Genomic DNA, 19,749 nt, shown 5'->3' with positions numbered 1-19,749 from the left:
CACAGTACGATAGTAAAATATACTCATCATGCGTCCTGCTTTTGAATTCTCAAGCCATGATTGCTCTTTTCAAATTCAGTGCTTGGCAAAAAAATAATGAAAAGAGCTTATATGAGGTTAAAAAAAGTGTAAAGAGTAAAAAAAATAAAATTAGATGAAGCATCAAATGAAACAGCGGAGCATGTGTGCCATTGAATCAATTAGATGCCTCTTACCTGGGCTGCCAGGTGTTCCTGCAACTCCCGGATAACCATCAAGACCTGCATCACCGGGTAAACCAGACTGGCCTTTGATACCCTCAAGCTCTAGACCTGGCTCTCCTCTTAGTCCAGGTGCTCCAGCTCGACCTGGCACACCCGAGTAACCTTTTTCTCCGCTCTCTCCTCTGGAATCATCCCCCTGTTTACATGAACAACACCTGTAGCGTCACCATCCTATGCATATGATTGATGATTATTTAGGGAATGAATGAAAGAATGAATGCTGGACTCACCGGAAGACCACGATTGCCAGGAAACCCAGGCAGACCAACTGGGCCCGGAAATCCTGGCTTTCCTTGTTCACCCACTAATCCCGAAATCCCAAGTTCTCCACGATAGCCTGCGGACATGATATTGCATCTGCATTAAGGAATATTGACGCTATACAGGCACTGTGTCGAACTGCTGATTATGTGGATCTGATTGTTGATTAATCATGTCTTAAAGGGGAAGTAAACCTAAAATATTGCTTGACAATAATATTATTATATGTGACCTCACTAGTCTAAACATGACGTTCAGATTAATATCACATTTGTGGAATATAAATTATGAAGTTAATTCCAGCGCTTCTTTAGCCATCTCAGGGGGCGGCCATTTTGCCACTTGCTGTCGACTGAAGATGACATCACGGTTGCTCTGTAAAATGTCGCCTTCTGATATTGATAAAAACGGCTGGATTTTGCTGCTTAACTCATATTCCACTAATGAAATACTAACCAAAATATTGTATTTAGACTAGTGGGGCTGCATAGGACATATCATAGTCAAGAATTTTTTTCTGGGTTGACTTCTTTTTTTAAGGCAATTGGGAAAAACTGGAGTACATGATTTGCTTAAAACTATTAGCAATGATGCTAATTTACTCTCACCTACAGTAGTTTTCTGTGAATCTGCAATGGGAAACTGAGCTAAATGCATAAAGACCTACGTACGCTATGCTACAGCATTAGGTGGGCATTCCAACTTCAAAGTTACAGATTGCCTGTATTCCCACATTTTTAATATTGTGTGTAGATGCCAAAAGGAGGGTTCAATAAATTGATCCTGTCTTGAGTAAAGTTGACTAAACTGAGTCTATTTAGTGCCACTCTAAACAAAGTAAAATTTACACGTGGAAGAGAGCAAAATATTCAGAGTAAATTAAAAAAATATATATATTAAAAAAAGACCTTTGAAAGATTTTTCACTCAGAAATTCTAAGTCAAGTTTGCAAAGAGAGATTTTGACTAAATTGCACTAGTTTATATATATATATATATATATATATATATAAATTAAGAAAAAAAAAGTAAAGTCACTCAAGGTTTGAGGAACAAACCCACAACTTCAGGTCGGGAGACAGCCAATCTACTCCCTGAGCCATGCAGCTCCTACTGTGTGTTAGTATATCGCTCGTGTCATCTTGAATTTTCGTACCTCCAAGAGGATCTCCTTTTGGATGTTAGCAAACAGTATGAGTGGCATAGCTCAAGTGGTAGAGTGGCAGTCTTCCAAACTGAAGGTCGTGACTTTGTTCCTCCACACTTGTGTAACGTTTTTTTTTTTTTAAATGAACTTGTAAAATGTTCTCAAAAATATTCTTTCTAAAATTTACTTTGAATTTCTGAGTGAAAAAACTTTACTCGGTTTTTGTTATGGGATAGGCCAATTCTCTCGTACACAGTCCTTTGAGTAACATTTACCCGGAATATTTTACGCTCTTCCAAGTGCAAACTTTACTCTGTTTGGAGTGGGACCAAATAGACTCTGTTTAGAGTAAAATTTACTCTACAGACTGTACTGTGTCAAGTGTTAATTATTGACTATAGCTTACGTGGATGCTCGTGTGTGATGTCTCGACAGTTGTAGCTACTAGTTTAGGCTAGTATGCTAACTAATTTAATGTGTTTCATGTGGATAGGAATTGTTTATATTGTGTTTGGTTATTCAACTACCGAATACAGTGACGGTATAATGATGCATTTCTTTATTTCATTATTGAACAGCATAGGTTGAGCGCCAGTTTTATTGTCGGTCCTAAAATAGTGGCAACGGAAATGATAACAGAAGTGTGGTTAAAATATCATGAGGGGCTGACAGAGTATTTAAAGATTGGTTTGACTTGAAGGAAAAAAAAAAAGACAGACCGACGATGACTGATGCCAAAATTTAGCAAAAGCCCACATGTGGCCTACAATCAAATAAGTAAAGCACACCTTTCTGTGTAGCCACAGCTGTGTCTCCTTTTCTGCCTCTTGGACCCGGCTCACCAATGACCCCCGAGGTTCCCTGCAAAAAGACATCATCGTGTGAAGTGAGCAGGAAATCGAACGATGTCTGATTTCTCTTACTGGGAATCCATCCACTCCCGAGGGTCCGGGTTCACCAGTGTCACCCTCCCTTCCAAACTCTCCAGTCATCCCAGGGTCTCCGGCGTCACCAACTGGCCCGGGTGGCCCTGCTGGGGAGTTGTTAACGGCGCATTCACATTGCCCGTGATCCCCTAAAAATACAAAAGCAACAAATTCACCATAACTTAACTCATTCACTGCCATTGACGGCTATAGACGTCAAAAATTCATTTGAACTATTTCTATTTAACTTTTTTTCCCCACTTTTGTTAACAAGAGTATGAAAACCTAGGGGGGGAAAAATGGTACATTTAGAACAGATATATAATTTGTGATTATTTGTGAGTTAACTAGTGAAGTCATGCAATTAATTACAATTAATTTTTAATAATCTTTTCTTTTTTTATTGCATCAGGTGATAACTTTTTTAAATTGTAATTAATCGCATGACTTCAATAGTTAAGTCATGATTAATTAAAATTTTTATATCTGTTCAAAATGTACAATATATTTTTTTCTAGGTTTTTATATTCTTGTCAAAAGTGGGAACATTTTTAAACTAGTTCAAATGAATTTTTGACGTCTATAGCCGTCAATGGCAGTGAATGAGTTAAAAAACAACTTCTACAACAACACTTTTTCTTTTTACTTAGCAAAAACAGTACCTTTGAGTCCCTTGAAACCTGCATTTCCAGGCCTTCCTCTACCACCAGGAGACCCCTTGAAGAACTCTCCCCCTTGATATGCCAGGCAGAAACATTGGACATTTAATCTTGCATTACTTTCAAATTAATAATGCTGATTGTTTACTCACATGTTCCTTTGGGCCCTGGGGGACCTCTAGAACCTGGGCGACCAGGGTTGCCTGGTGGTCCTGCACTGGCAGCAGGACTTCCTTGTTCCCCCTGTTGGCCCTTCTCTCCTGGCTCCCCTTTTCTTCCAAACGGCCCGGCGTAATCAAACACTGACCAACCATGGAAAAAAAAAAGTTTCACTTTTGATCCTGGAGTAGCGTATTTCCTCATGTAGTGGTTTATTTATGCAACTGTAGAGAGTACCTTGGTCTCTTCTTGTCAGCGGATCACAATTTTTTTCCAGAATTGCGTACAAAATTACTGTAAAGGTCACCTCTACAGATATGACGTTTATGGTATCACTCACTAGTCAACACTTGTCTTTTATTTCTCAGAGTAAATTAGTTGTTTTGGGAGTTTATTATGGCTATCGGTTGTGATCTATGTGAGTACTATTTGCGAAAATAGGTTGTTTCCAGGGACAGACTGGGAACAAAATTCGGTCCGGGAAAATCATCAGAAGGGAGTGCACGCTGAAAATGGACCTGCTATTCGCGAAACCCCCGAATTTCCCGATGGCCAGTCTGCCCCTTGACGTTAATTTGATAAGTAAGAATCTGATCTTTTTGTTTTTTTTAATTGCTATCACAAACCTTGTTGCTGTGTGTACGAAACGGTGCGTCCCGGTGGTCCAGGAATGCCTTGATCTCCTATCGGTCCCCTTTCACCTTGGGGACCTTGCTCACCGGGTGGACCAAGGGCACCAGCTTATAAGGTTGAAAAACAAAGAAAAACAGCGATTATTTTTAGCATCTGGGCATTTAAAAAAAAATCTGTAATCATTACCGTGCTTGCGCTAACTGAATTAGAGATAATCAACCAATCATGGAGACTTTGGTTATTTCTTTTAAATCACTTAATATACCTGTTGAAGACCAGGGCCAAAGTCCAGATGAAGTCAATTCTCCAGCTTCACCTCTCACTCCCTAAGATACAAAATTAATAGAACTCATGTAGACTCCACAAATAAGTATCTATTCGGTATGTTTCAGGGATAGTAAAAATAGAAATTGAAAGCAAAATTTGAATAATGTCATGTCATTTAATGTTGAATTTCTCAATCAAAATGAAAATACTCACCTTGGCACCCTGTCTGCCTATTGGTCCTTGCTCCCCCAAATCCCCCTGAAAGAGAGACTCATTAATAACACTGGGGAATAGGTGACATCATCAGCCTTGATGTGTCATACAAGCATACCCTTGGTCCAGGCCTCCCAGGTGCACCAGGTAGACCCTAGAAATGCATCCAATGCGCATTAATGAAGACAAAATGAAACACAGGCCTGAAAGAGGTCAGACTGGAATATGCGGAAAAGTACTCACCCGTGCTCCCGGGAACCCGTTAATTCCAGTTTCTCCTTTGTTGTCAGCCTGTAATTAAGCAATCGTCACAATGCCTTTTATGTAATAAAACGAGGGCATGAGAGGCATCGGCGAGCACCTACCAGATCCCCCGTTTCTCCTTTAGAACCCTTCGGTCCGGTCGGGCCCTAAAGATGACGTGCATATTTTCATACTATGCAATCAAAACGCATTTGAGGAAGGACAATGCAGCGATTGTACGCACCAAGGGTCCGAAAGGGGGCTGACTGTGGGGATGAGTGGAATTTCCTGGCAGTCCCGGGGGTCCAATGTCCCCCTGTGGTGCAAAAAAAGATGACACAAAAAACTTGCCAATGTTAAATGAAAGAACAAAATTTCCACAAATGGGATCCAGTATCTCTTACTTAACTGCAGATAAACCAGGCATCCTATTTAGGTATCCTATTTAGGCATCAATTTGAGCGGAAGCTAGTTCCCCATTTTCCCAAACGACACCAGGCATTGTGTTTATTTGAGAGGCGGCCTATACCTTATTTCCTCAAATAGATTCCAGGTGTGTTTGCTTGTGTAATTACAGAGAGAACAAAGCATTTAATTTGAAGTAAGTTGTTTGGCTTGTATCCCATTTTCCCAAATAGTGTCGGGGGGTGATTACTGAACTGCAGAGAGTACTAAATATTTTATTGCTTACAAAACTGCTCTGAATACTAGACACCTTATTTTTTATTTATTTTTTATTTCTGGAGTGTCGGGGGGGGGGGGGGGGGGGGTGATTACTGAACTGCAGAGAGTACAAAATATTGTATTGCTTACAAAACTGCTCTGAATACTAGACACCTTATTTATTTTTTTATTTTTTTATTTCTGGAGTGTCGGGGTGGGGGGGGGGGATGATTACTGAACTGCAGAGAGTACTAAATATTTTATTGCTTACAAAACTGCTCTGAATACTAGACACCTTTTTTTTTCTTTCTTTTTTTTCTGGAGTCTCCAAAAAAAAAAAAAAAACTAGACACCTTATTTAACGTAGGCATCTGTTTGAGGGGACAGCTGTACTGTGTTTACTCAAATCGCATCCAGGTCTTTACTTAACTGCAGAGAGCACCTGGCATCTGATCTGAAATAAGCGTCTATTTATGAAGTATCTGGGTGTGTTCATGTGACATAGCCTAACAATGTCATTGACAGAAGCGGTCACTAACCTGGTCACCCTTCATCCCTTTGAGGACATTTGTCACGGCCTGTGCAGAAAACACACACGCACACACAAAAATTAGCAAATGCATCAAATTGAGTGACAAAAGTCGTCCACATGCAAATTTTAATTTGAGACTGAGTTACCTTAGGGCCACGAGGACCTGGTGGCCCCGGTGGACCCTAGAAGAAGAAAAACGTGAAACTTTTAACACTCACCTGTAAGAAATATTTATTATTATTATTTTATTTGTGAAATTGTTATTACCTTCGGTCCTGGGATCCCTGGGTTTCCTTGCCATCCTCTGTTACCAGGGGCGCCCTGTGAAAATGTCATACAAACAATAGGCAAGTCTACAACGACAACAGATTTCACTAAAATATAGAGCAGGCATTGGCAAACCCCTGGCCCACGGGCCACATCCGGCCCTACCAGTCTCTGACCGGCCCTTGCAGCCTTTTCAAATCAAAATAAAATAAAATATGTGGTGCTTTTATTTTGAGGCAGTGAGCTGGTGCTGCGACTTATGTCTGCAGTGTTGCTGGCTTTGCTACAGTTTTTTTCCATCTATCTTAAATATCTCTCTCTCTCTCTCTCTATCTAAGTATCTATCTATCTATCTATCTATCTATCTATCTATCATATGATTGGCTGCTTGCAGACTTGATAATTGCACAAGTGTCTTTAAAATAAGTGCCAGTGGGTACTAGTTAGCCACAAGAACAACATGAGTAGCCCACGGATCTGTTCTAAAACTAGCTCCTCAGCGATGGGATTACGTGATTTACTGAGAAGAATTGAAACAGAAGAAGGCAAACATTTATTTATTTATTTGTCTTTGTTTGCTAACAAGTGGGCATCAGACTAGCTAACGTGAGCAGAGTCAAGGGACCTTAGGGCAGCTGAGGATTTAGAAGCCCCGTGGAATTACCGACATCGCTGCGTAACAGCATTGATTAAAATCACAGCCTTTTGATTTTTAATTGATCATACATTCCAAAAACTTCAAACCGGTAACATTTAGTCTTGTAGTAGCACTCCATTATAAACAAGTCAAGTTCAACGTAGCAGTTGTGGCTAACGTTGACCTTTTTACAGTGCACATTTATGCAGGAGGGGGCATGGCTTTTGTCAGAGACTCGAGGGCGGGAGGGGCCATTCCCGTTTAAAAATTAGGTTAACTGAAATGATACATCGTTACATATGAATACAAATCCAACGATCGTGTCTTACAAGTAGCCCATTGGTTCCCGGGGTGCCGGAGTCTCCCTGCGGAGAGATGATCAAAATATTCACATGATGTGACTACAGCAAAACGGGCTTGTCGACATCACACAAATGTTTCATGAGAAATATTCTTCACCCTGAATCTCTGCATGTACACGGTCACATCCAAGGTGTCGCCCTTCTCCCCCTTCCGGCCCGCTTGGCCCTGACAGGAAACACAAAATCAGGTACTGAAAGTACAATTTGCAATTTGCTATCAAAACATTCTGGAGGTACGCTTACAGGAAAACCAGGTACTCCTTGACGGCCGATTTGACCCGGGACGCCGGATTCTCCCGCTGTCCCGTTACAGCCGTCTGCCCCGGGCTTTCCTCTGGGTCCTGGATGTCCTGGGTGGCCCTAAAGAAAGGAATCACCATTTCATTGTTTTAAATTGTGTCCACAAAAGAAGTTACTTACCGGAATTCCATCGTTTCCAGAGAAGCCGGGTACGCCTGTCATACCCTGTGGACGAACAATTTAACATGAGCAGATCAGAAGGTTGTTTTTTTCTTCAAACAATTCCATAGATTTACAATTTACCATATTTCCTTTGAGTCCATTGTTGCCATTCCGTCCGCTGTCACCTTTGTGTCCCTTTGGCCCTTGGATGCCTAGATCTCCTGGCCTCCCCGGGGGCCCTGTGATGCCTTGGGGACCAACAGGCCCATGTTGACCCTGAGGAAGGAAAGGAAAAGCAAGTGTGAGTCAGTTCAGTGTCCAGGGGGAGAAGAGACTGGAGTCATTTAGTCACATTTTTCAGTGTCTCCCATTATATGTTAACATTAAGTTAATGGACCTAAAAGCAAATTTATGTGGTAATTACCATTGTTTAATGTTTAGTTTGACAGTAAACTTAAAATGGGAGTGGCATCAAACAGCTTGAGGCCTCTTTTTAAAGTTTTGTTCATAGTGTTGAAAATCTGCTTGTTGTGAAGTGGGTTAATTTCACCGCCAGGATATAGCGCGGCTATGTCCATTTTTTGCTCAAAATTAGAAGCAAAAAAAAAGAGTTCATGTCTTGAAACACTCGTAAGTCGGGTCACTTGTATCTCAAGGCTCCACTATAGCAATTTTCCTCTCTTCTTCTCTTATTAGATGTGGTAATTTTGGAATCATTTCTTATTTGTAGTAAATGTTCTTTCAATTTCAAATAAAAATGACTAATTCTTGTAGACCAGTGGTTCTCAACCCCGGTCCTCGAGTACCCCCATCCAGTCTGTTTTCCATGTCTCCCACAAGCAGCGCAGGTGTTTCAAACGATCAGCTAATCAGCAAGCTCTGCATGAAGCCTCTATAACATCCTCAGCTGTGTTGGCTGGGGAGACGTGGAAAACAGGCTGGATAGGGGTAGTCGAGGATCGGGGCTGAGAACCAGTGTTGTAGAATATGGAATTGTATTTTTTTGGGTGTGGCAGCAATAAGCTTGCGTAAAATAGTTGCATTTATTTTTTTTTTTTAAATAATTTCCTCTTATTTTTGCATGTTATATTAACTAAGTATTTTTGTACATTAGTCTGGTTCTTAATTTTTTAGATTTTGGGCCATGTGGCATATATGTAGACCTATTTTACTGGTACAGTAGTTTCAACAAAAGTTATATTTATTTAAATTTACTTTAAATTTGAGTCTATAGAAATTTTTCAATTATAGAAAGTCTGGCATTAAAAGAAAAACTTTCAGGTCATGTTATTCTAAAAATGTGTTTTGAGTTAATTTGCATTTATTTCATTTTATTTTAGATTAAATTAAATCCTAGTCTTGTGTTTTTAAAGTATTAATATGACGATATAATAATCACTCCTTTAGCCAACTTTTTAAAATGTCCTCGTGCACAGTGTTCATCTCAGCGTAGCTTTTTTTTGGGCATTTAAAGCTCTTTACACTCATCTAGTGGCCAACTTGTGTTACTACAGCATCAGCCTCCCACTCACAGACGAATGTAGGACACAAATACCCCCTTAAAAGGTAAATACAAAGATTAAAAAAAGAACAACATTCTTGTCTACATTCCTGTTTCTGTGTCTCTGTTGGGGGCGGTTCCGGTGGTCTGAGACGTGGGTTGAAGTGTTGGACTCGGGAGAAACTATGAGTTTACAAATGATTGCGAAACTTGTGGTCTGTGATATCATGGGAAACGGCGTTGTTTGTTTGGTCTGACAGTGCAAAAGGTCAGCCAGCGAGGACCACTAAGGTTGGGGGGCCTGAACATGTTCTTGTGAGGACAAACAAAAACATCCCCAAATGGTTTGGGGTCATGGGGACACCAGGCTTCAGCTAAGTGTGGGTCACTCCATGTCACCCTCTTCACTGTAAAGCAAGTTAAAAAAGAAATAATTTTTTTGTTAAAACAAAAAACAGTGCACTCACATTTTTTTGTTGTTGGGGGGATTAAATCCTAAAATGTGTGAATTTTGATGCCTGTGTGTGTTTGTGCGCGTCTAGACAGTTGTGATGACCGACATTTCGGATGTGTGTGTTTTCTGTTTTGTCTCGCATCATCTGGACCATGCAGCTGTTCACACAAGACCGCCACCATTCTGTCCAAATAAATACAACCAAACGCTACCGCATGGGGGCGCCATAACAACACGGATTCCAGGTCATGGGCAGACCTGCACCTCTAATTTAATGTGTATGCGTTTACAGCCATAAAATTAATCCCTCCATTATACCGCTGGTCCTCATAATGGGACAATTTAGAGTCTTCAATTAGCTTGACATGCATATAGCACATATGAAATGTTAGTGGAGATTTGCTAGACCTTCTATATGTCAGAAGTGAACCACTTACAGGCAAGATTAGGATCAGACAGTTATGATCATGGTCAATGTGTAAAGAAACAGATGTGCTCCCCATTGTTTTGCTGGAAAAGCCCCTTCGCAGGATGATGCATGACGCACTGCAACCCCCCAATTTCCATGCTTTCATAGATTAAATCAAAACTTTATCCGGATATGGTTTAGCAAAAATAACTACTTAAATGGAGTCTTTTGGCTCCGTCAGTAAAACATTGTTTCCAATTATAGTATACAGGTGAGTTGGATTATTCTTAGTCAATTATAGTATGGTGGCCTTCACAAAAAGCTTATAAAAAACAACAAAAAAACTAACTTCAACTTTAACTGTTTACCACTAAGCTCGGTGAGGAAATGACCCATAAAAAAATCATGGATCTTAACGACAACAGCATAAAAAATAAAATAAAATTACATTCCTTTCAAAGACAATTGTGTTCATTAGCTGGACAGTCATGAAGGGTCCAAATCCCCATGGCAAACTTGTGCTCTACGTCTCCAATCACCTTTTATTTTTCAAATGGACAGTGGGCTCAGGTCTAAGACGAAGTAAATAAATAAATAAATAAATAGAAATATAATAAAATAAAATATGGCAAATAATGTTTGAAAAATATGTAACAAAAAAGTTAATCATAATAATAAAAAACAATTCTCATGTTATATTTTATTTAGAAATAATTTAAATATACTTAATTGTTTAGTAAAACTAAATGAAAATTAACTACAGTAATACATTTTTAATCAACCATTTTTTTCTAGTGGGAGAATGGCTAAATCTCAGCAACAAATGTGACAAGACTTTAGAATATTTTCATTTTTTTAGTTTGAGTTAAACTATCTATCTATCTATCTATCTATCTATCTATCTATCTATCTATCTATCTATCTATCTATCTATCTATCTATCTATCTATCTATCTATCTATCTTTATGAGGGTGTCCCCCAGGGGTCAATGCTGGGTCCCCGATGTTTAAATTGGACATAAATGACATACATGCATCTTACATTTATTAATGAAATAATTACTTATCCCCAGTCTCCATCCATCCATCTAAAAGCCATGTGCCTACGTCAACATTTGGGATCATAATATGCTGCATTCAAAAAAAAAAAAAATCATTTTATACTATAGAAAGACGACGCCCATCGTGAATGCAAAATGTCAAATGAAGTATTGATTGAAGGCGCATGTAGAGATGACTTTTAGGCCTTGGTGGAGGTATCTGCGTTCCATCGCCGCCTTGGGACACTCAACATTCTTCAGCATCGCGTTGCCGTCACCTCCTTTCCTTCATTCTTCGTCCTCAGCTCGCCATTGTTATCGGCCTGTGCTGCTTCTACCAGCATTTCCTGCCTTCCTCTCCCTAAACTCTCTTTCTAAATCGCCGTCAAAGTACTTCCCCTCGTTCGGACGCCAAGGGGACAATCTCTTGACAAGGCAAACGGATAACAAATAAAAGACATCCTGCTGTTGTCTGTGCTCTCTACTGTAACACTGTGAACCCAAACGAGTTCATTGCAATTGAGCTGAGATGTGATGTTTTAATTAAAATGAACATGCTGTGTAGATTTTATGGCCTATATTTTAGATTTGAAAAAAAAATTGTGCAAATAATAATTCATATAAAATTGCCTCATATTGTGAAAACATAATATATTACATCATTTGACCATAAATAATGACCCTAATTAAGGAACAGACATAAAAACACGAGCTATAACGGAACAATAATATGAGAGTTTCCCATGCTGATCTGGTAAATGGCGTCTGTGTTTTATCCAATCCCTTCTCACATAATTTAGAGAACATAAAATTCCACACACACATTGGCGCGCACACACACACATCGTAAGACACAAACACACCTGCTGACCGATCACAGTGATGCTGAGGTGTCCTGTCCTTTGAAAAGTCAGAAACAGACAGATAAGACGTCGACTAGTTTGCCTTCAAAGACGGAACCTCTGACCTGAACGTGCAAATTTGAAAGACCTGCGCAAAGGACGTGTGGTCTAACAAGCCACTTTATTAGGCACACCTGAATGTTGCCTATTGAAACCTAATAAATTATAAAAGCTGTATCAAAAAGTCTGCTCTTACCCAAAATAAAGAAATAAACTCACTTTTGATTGATTACTGTTTGTTTTAAAAATGGGTCACTACATTTTGGATCTGAGCAAGAGCAACGGATGACACAAAAACGTTGTACAAATCATATTTTAATGTACGGATCCTTTTAAGTGTTTATAGTAAACAAATCCTATTTTTTTTCCAAACAAACTGAACTTATCATCTCACACAAATATACATCAATAATAATTCCCAAAGATGCAGATTATAACTTGAATTTGCAGCCGTCACTTTCTGTAGGTGTAAAAGCAGGATTACAGACGGTTTCATGTTGAATATTCTTCAAGAAAAAACTAGGCTGAATTTGAAATAGGTCTACTTCCTGTTTTCCCTCGTCCTCTGTCAAATTTACAGTGTCAAATTAGTGGGCCACCATCTAGTGGCTGACAGTAGAATTACACCCAACATAAATGAGAGGCATAGCAGAATTGAGTTATACAATTTATTAAAAAAGAAAAAGAAAAAGGAGGTTTATAATACTATTTATTTTTTTTTCATATAGTGGGTAGCCAATGTTTTTAACATTCCTAGAAAGTTTTGCCTTTGCTGACCTCTAGTGGATAAAACCGCACACTCAGTTCGCGAGCTGGTTCTTAAGACAGCAAACAAGGAACAATATAGACTACAATGTGCTTTCTCATATTAGTCACACAACTCTAAGTAGTTTCGATGTGACATATTTACGTCTCAACCGGCACCATGACATCTGTCGGAAAACGGCCAAGACCCCCCCCCCCCCCCCCCCCCCCGCTCTGGCTTTTGTGTGTTTGCATTTTTGTTATTCTTAAATCGCACATCTATTAGTCGTTCCGTCTGACGCCGTAAATTTAATTTGGTCCCGGGAACTGTCTCCTGGGGGGACGTTTTGGGACGGGCCCAATAAGAACAGGATGGGAAACACACGGCCCTGTGTACCGACCTCTGACCTGCGGGAGAAATAAAAATCAACCCATAAACAACTCTCCGGAAGCACGCTTTGTTGGAGAAGAAGAAGAGAAATCAAAACTAGGACAGTTTAGCATTTCACAATCAGCAGATGACCACTTGTAAATTCTTTAATTATTATATATTTATTGTATAATCTACTTTAATCCTTTTTGAAATGACACACATTCCAAAATGTCCATGTGAAGCGAATTGAAGAATCTAAATTAATGTCCATATATGTGAATGTGTGTTTTTCATTATGTGCCGAACGGTTCAAGGTTCCTGCTGGGACAAGCTCCAGCTCACCCGTAACCCAAAGAAGAATAAGCGGCATAGATAATGGATGGGCAGATGTCAGAGTGGAATAGTCCTTGCTCAAGGACACTTTGACATGGTCATCATTAGTGAGGATTGAACCCACACCCACATGGATGGGAGAGGAACACTCTACCACTGAGCCACGCCGTCCCAATCAGGCACAAAAAGCCAGAGAAAAGGCTAAAGCAAATTTGAGATTTATGTTTCTAAGTTGAATTCTAAGTTGTAGATTCTTCATGGATGTTTGACTTTTTTTTTTTCAAAATAAAAGTTGTCATCTTAAACCCTGTTATTTTCGCTAGGGTCAATCTGACCCGTGGGTTGTTTTATCAAACGAAAAATATTAAACAACGCAAATTCAATTCTTAGATTTAAAAAATAATAATACAAATTTAATCCTAGATTTTTCTTTCTAGATTTTACTTTACATGAATATGAAAATTGTCTCTGGGTCAAATTTGACCTAGAGCATGTTTAATTAATAAAGCTGCAGCATTTTCCCCCTAACTTTAAAATGGGTCCGTTTGACCCGCACAAGTTTATTTCACCTCAAAGTGTCGATAATAACAATAATTTAAAAAAAAATAATGAATACAAATAAGGCTAGGAAAAGCTTGATTAAAAATAATTTTGAAAAAGTCTATATTTTGTTTCTCAGGCACAGCTATGGTGTTAGCGGGTCAATTTGACCCGAGCATATAAAACAAACATTTCCATGCATATTTAAAATGCTTTAAAATGGGTCAATTTTGGTCATGTTTAATAAGCCAAACGTATCAGAAACAAAAATATTTTTTGTTATATTGAATGATTAGCAACCATTATAATTCATATTTATAGTTGATTACACATATGCCGTTACACTTTTTGTATTTTAAATGGGTCGATTTGACCAAGAGAATTTTAATGATCCAAAAGCATCAGAACCCAAAATATGTTAGCGGGTCAATTTGACCCGAGCATATAAAACAAACATTTCCATGCATATTTAAAATGCTTTAAAATCGGTCAATTTTGGTCATGTTTAATAAGCCAAACGTATCAGAAACAAAAATATTTTTTGTTATATTGAATGATTAGCAACCATTATAATTCATATTTATAGTTGATTACACATATGCCGTTACACTTTTTGTATTTTAAATGGGTCGATTTGACCAAGAGAATTTTAATGATCCAAAAGCATCAGAACCCAAAATATCGTTACTTCAATGTCCATCCATCCATCCATCCATTTTCTTGACCGCTTTTCCTCACAAGGGTCGCGGGGGTGCTGGAGCCTATCCCAGCTGGCTTCGGGCAGTAGGCAGGGTACACCCTGTACTGGTTGCCAGCCAATCGCAGGGCACACAGAGACGAACAACCATACTCACATTCACACCTATGGACAATTTGGAGTGTTCGATTAACCTGCCATGCATGTCTTTGGAATGTGGGAGGAAACCAGAGCACCCACGCAAGCACGGGGAGAACATGCAAACTCCACCCAGGAAGGCCGAAGCCCGGACTCGATGTCACGTCCTCAGCACTGGGAGGCGGACGTGCTAACCAGTCAGCCACCGTGCTGCCGTTACTTCAATGTATTAATTATTAATTAATTTAACGCAACAATTTTATTTGAAAATGATGACATACATTTAGAAAAAAATTCAAATTGGGTCAGTTTATCCTGCAACATCAGAGAAGGTTAAAGGTTAGCAGCCGTTCGAGAAAGTGGAAAAATCCAAGAGCAGAATTGAACCAAAGCGCTTTAGGGACAAGTTTCCCTTGGAGGAATTTTGGTCCCATGTGACCCCATTTACAAGTTTGTATTGGATGTAACTTTTGTGAACTCATTTCCTGGAGATCTCCATGTCCATGAAGTGGGGGCTCAGTTTGACTGGTGGGGGTGTTGCGATGGATGCCCCAAGGAGAATTCAGGCAGAGTAAATAAACATCTGCAGATGATGTTTGGATATCTATGAGAGTGTGTTTGGATCAGGGGGGGAAATAAGGGGGGTCTTCTCCATCCTCCTGCGGCTGAAGAAAAACGTCGACGACCCCCGCTGGATGAGCACAGACTTCAAATATCCAACGAAGGTGCAAGGAAGGATGTTTGACAGACGGATGCATGCTTTTGCAGTCAGTTACGACTTTTTGTTTCTTCCGAGTCCTTGTTTACGCGACCCTCCTCACACGCATGCATCCAAATTGCCGAGCATGCGTTTAATGACCAGTGGCCGCGCCGGACTCCAGGGGCAGATCCAAGAAGCGCTCGGACTTCCCCGCCATCCTCCCGGGCTCGACACCTGCGCTCTTGCCTCAGGTCTGAGGAATGAGATGCCTGCTGGCCCAAAGCACGCCTGTGTCGAAACAGGACGCAGCTGCGAAGTCCGAGCGTGAGAAAAAATATTGAATGGCGCGCCGTGCGGAATGAGGTGTCGCCCTAAACGTGTCGATATAGAACGTCTGCACGATGTCTGATTGTGTTTATGTATAATGAGATCCATTTGGCTTTTTGCTCCCACGGTTATATTATGACTGCTTCTTTGGGGCCGACGAATGTTTTTAGGGAGTTTCTACTTACAGTACCTCTTAAATTGAGTCATTGGGGAATTTTTACCTGCGCCAAGAACAAAAGCGCAAAGGCTTGTGGTGGTGATTTTGTCATCATTTGTTTGTTAGCAGCATTCTGTAGAATTGTCACATGAAAATTCATAAGGAGGCCATTCCATTTCCTTGCAATCCAAATTCAAATGCAGACTCTTATTGCTTTTGTATCTGCCAATTGCCTAACTGTCTAACTACTTTATGATAATGCTGATCTTTTAATATGTCGTAAATGTTTGCATATAAATATATATTTTTTAAACCTTGGTGGAGCATCAGTGCTATAACGGTTTTTAGATTTTTCAGTATAGTAAACATTTTATTTCATTTAGAATTTTTTACTTTCACTTTGTTTTTTTCTCACTTTTTAGAGTTTGGAAGTTATTATTTATTTTTTAATACAAATATTATTCATTTTGTTTTTAGTATTTTTTAGTACATTTAGTAATAGAAATGTATCAATTATTCGTCAAGTGTAAGAAAAAAGATAACTAAGTATTGGGTAATAAAGTTGACTACAATTCCCAAATGACTGTTCAACCTTTCTTCTTTGATCTATGAATGTACAGTAGTACTCAAATAATTGTAAATTAAAATGTACCCTGAAAGCTTATGTATTATCGATAACTGCTATAACTGTAGTTAATTTGAGTTAAATGCAGTTTCAGTTGGGCATACTCTTTTTTAAAAAAATTTAGAAGCACTTGTTTTTTTAAATTGTATTTTGTTAATGGATTTAAAAAATATACAGTATATAGTTTTGTTTACTTTGTTAGTTTTAGGTAACTATAGCAACAAGGAGTTTGACAAAATCTTGATACTTTGTTTCCCGATTGCCCTCAGGGATTTTTTTTGGGCGTACAAGAATAAAGTATAATTGCACATCCACTACAGTAGGTGGCAGTGGCGCTCTCATTGTCAGAGAGCTCGGAAGGAGTATTGGCTCATCTGCAGAGGTGTATTTAGAAACATTTTATAGACAAATGATACTATTTATAGTCACAGTTGGGAGTTGGGTGCAAAATATTATCTTCTTCCTTGGCGTAACAAGAAATAATTGAGATTTAATAATTATTTATTATTTAATAATGATCATAATCATTATTTTTTTTAGTTAATTGTATAGTTATGTTCAGTTCAGTTCATCATGGTATGCCTTATTTGGCATTTATGCTGTCAAAATGGCAAATGCTACCAAAATGATCAGTTTCTTGAAACGAGTGCTACTTGATTACTTGATCGTGACAATTGTGTTGGCTTGATTGTGGATTCAACTGTGACAAAATAGAGCGTACTAGTTTATGTCCTAACGAACAACATGACGTCAAGTAAAAGCTAAATCCATGAAGACCTCCAACAGGCAGTATTTTTCTGTACGACACAACACTGTGTAAAATATACATGTAAAAATATAACAAACTATCTGCAGAAATGTGAGGGGTGTGCTCACTTTTCTGTGATACTCTTTGTGCAGACACTGCTCATTCAAAGTACAAATCCAAACTAAACTATTCAGCCTGGTGGCAGGCTACAAATCAGCCATTGGATACCTCAACGCATTTGACCCCTGACCCTGTGTCGAGCGTGATCACTCAGGGCAACATTGTAAACGTTGAGGAAAAATGGAATTCAAGAGGGAAAGGGACGTATTTACGAGAGCTAATTGTTTCCTGTGCGGCCGTCCCCTCCGTGTAGCTTTCACGAGACGACCTGATGGGGAACATATGGCGTCGCCCTGGTGACCCCGCATCATTTTTTCCTCCCGCCCGAAGGACACTCTTCATTGACCGTTACATATCCTGCGTGTAAATCAGATGCTACAGTATCTTCAAGGGGATGTCCCCCCATGTGGACGCCATATTAACAAGCGTTACTTCCATGAAACTTGAACCAAAATAAGATGTCTGGATGAAAGATACGAAAGGACCATATTGCCAAATAAATCATAGATGTAAACAGACAATCCGCCAGTCGCAACAGAAATCCAAATATCTGGAGCCTCTTCGCCTCGTTTTTGTTAGCAGCGTTTGTCTTCGCCGTATGTTCTGGCTGATGATTCAAGCACGCAGGACAGATTGACGTCAATACTCGACTGCTGACTGGGTTCACAGTAAGCAGAAACTAAATCTAAATTATGGATGATTATGGTAATTTTATTATAAACATACTATTATTGAATTTAGAATGTGTCATGTTGCAGTCCTTGTTATGAGTACAATAAACGAGAAAAAGTGCAGCCATATTTCTGCTCCTACAAATATATCCCAACATGTTTTATAGCTAGCAGCACATTTCCAAACGACACAATCTTTGTCAGACCGAAAACAGCAGTGCACACCCTCACTCTATTTAGCTGGTTTCATTACTTTAAACATCATGAGCTGTATTTTTTTTTTTTAGTGGCGCACGTTCGGAGTAAAAATGGGCACGTCTGAATTTTCATGTCGGGGTTAGGTGTTAGTCTAGCGTGTTTGTGAATTTATCGTAGTAACACGCTATGCCTACCTGGGCGGTTCAGCACATCGTTGATTTGATCACAAAAAGTAGACTAAATTCTAGACTGTTTATAAATATATGGCAAATTGCGTGCAAGTTAAGGCTATGAAGCGGCAATGACTATGATTAGGAGTATTATAGCAAAACAGCTATGACTTGACATTTTAATAAATGTTCTTGATGGATTAGGAGGTACATGAAAAATAGATTAATCGATTACTTGTTATTGTCTTTCTCCGAATGTTTTGAAGTTTGGTTTCCATTCATGTGTTTTATATTGAACAACTAGAGGCAATGTGTGAACTGAATGTAGCTGAAATTAACATAGCTGTTTTTTTTTAAATCTTCTTTCAAACTGATTGTGAGTGAAGCGACAGTGCCTCTGCTGGTTGCAACCAAGTAGTGCACTCAATTTTGACAGTTTTTTTTCAAGAAGCGACTCAACGCTCAATTCCCCTCAATCAGAATGAATCAATTACAATGACAATTACTAATTAAAATGAAAAGAAGAATCACCCCATCATACTATTTATAGTTATTTCATTTGACTTGAAATCAAGCAGAAAGGATAAGACCACACTGGCTGGAACAACAAACAAGAATTCAGAGACATTTAGTCCAGACTGCCGATGACTCACAAGGCAAATGTCACAAGATCATAATACAAAGAAATTATTATCCTGAGTAAAAATTTCCAGTCCAATCCAACCCATGTTTGGCACACAGTTGTTCACCCAGCTGTTTATAGCTGTGTCTAATGTGTGTGTGTGTTTGGGGGGGGTCTCACACCCAATTCTAAAGATGATGGGTGCTGTTAATTGAACAACAGCACTACTGTTTTTAGGATTTTTTTTTTAATGTACGTTCCATTCCATTATTTGAATTATTGTTGCCATATTGAACCGAGTAGCCAGGACAGAGACTCGAGCAAATATTACTTTAATTACTTTACCATCGCTAGATCACAAACTGCCATCAATGGTACGACAACATCAACAAAAGCAATACTTGTGGAAATAATCCTTCATATGCTCGCTGAGATGAAATGTTGTGAGGATCTCAGTATGCTAATTGTCACTACCAGTTTAAATTCCTTCTAAAAGTGACAAAAATGAATATTTAAACACCAAAATGATACAGTTATGTAAGTAAATGGTACATGTTACAACACAAGCATACAAGGTAATTTTGTCTAACAGAAGTCTGCTAGCTTAACGCTAACATATAATGTGAAACGACCTTTACTAGGCTAAC

At 39.0% G+C, this 19,749-nt stretch overlaps 1 protein-coding gene across 2 annotated transcripts in view; it reads right to left on the bottom strand.

Moving 5' to 3' along the window:
• Nucleotides 1–19,749, bottom strand: part of col4a2 (collagen, type IV, alpha 2) — a 50,172-nt gene that overhangs the window by 10,322 nt on the left and 20,101 nt on the right. For both annotated transcript variants that reach the window (XM_077579189.1, XM_077579190.1), the window contains exons 5-25: nucleotides 7,775–7,909; nucleotides 7,652–7,696; nucleotides 7,475–7,591; nucleotides 7,329–7,397; nucleotides 7,199–7,234; nucleotides 6,233–6,286; nucleotides 6,112–6,147; nucleotides 5,973–6,011; nucleotides 5,015–5,086; nucleotides 4,893–4,937; nucleotides 4,771–4,818; nucleotides 4,646–4,681; nucleotides 4,528–4,572; nucleotides 4,313–4,373; nucleotides 4,041–4,154; nucleotides 3,408–3,557; nucleotides 3,259–3,330; nucleotides 2,594–2,745; nucleotides 2,459–2,531; nucleotides 494–600; nucleotides 216–399 (exon numbers count right to left, since the gene is read on the bottom strand). In XM_077579189.1, the coding sequence (XP_077435315.1) occupies nucleotides 216–399; nucleotides 494–600; nucleotides 2,459–2,531; nucleotides 2,594–2,745; nucleotides 3,259–3,330; nucleotides 3,408–3,557; nucleotides 4,041–4,154; nucleotides 4,313–4,373; nucleotides 4,528–4,572; nucleotides 4,646–4,681; nucleotides 4,771–4,818; nucleotides 4,893–4,937; nucleotides 5,015–5,086; nucleotides 5,973–6,011; nucleotides 6,112–6,147; nucleotides 6,233–6,286; nucleotides 7,199–7,234; nucleotides 7,329–7,397; nucleotides 7,475–7,591; nucleotides 7,652–7,696; nucleotides 7,775–7,909 (1,690 nt within the window). The remainder of the gene's footprint in view (nucleotides 1–215; nucleotides 400–493; nucleotides 601–2,458; nucleotides 2,532–2,593; nucleotides 2,746–3,258; nucleotides 3,331–3,407; nucleotides 3,558–4,040; nucleotides 4,155–4,312; nucleotides 4,374–4,527; nucleotides 4,573–4,645; nucleotides 4,682–4,770; nucleotides 4,819–4,892; nucleotides 4,938–5,014; nucleotides 5,087–5,972; nucleotides 6,012–6,111; nucleotides 6,148–6,232; nucleotides 6,287–7,198; nucleotides 7,235–7,328; nucleotides 7,398–7,474; nucleotides 7,592–7,651; nucleotides 7,697–7,774; nucleotides 7,910–19,749) is intronic.

This window comes from Vanacampus margaritifer, chromosome 11 (assembly GCF_051991255.1).
Source record: "Vanacampus margaritifer isolate UIUO_Vmar chromosome 11, RoL_Vmar_1.0, whole genome shotgun sequence".
NCBI classification, from domain to species: domain Eukaryota; kingdom Metazoa; phylum Chordata; class Actinopteri; order Syngnathiformes; family Syngnathidae; genus Vanacampus; species Vanacampus margaritifer.
Note: the sequence above shows the minus strand (reverse complement) of the source record. Positions and strands in the feature narration are given on the sequence as shown.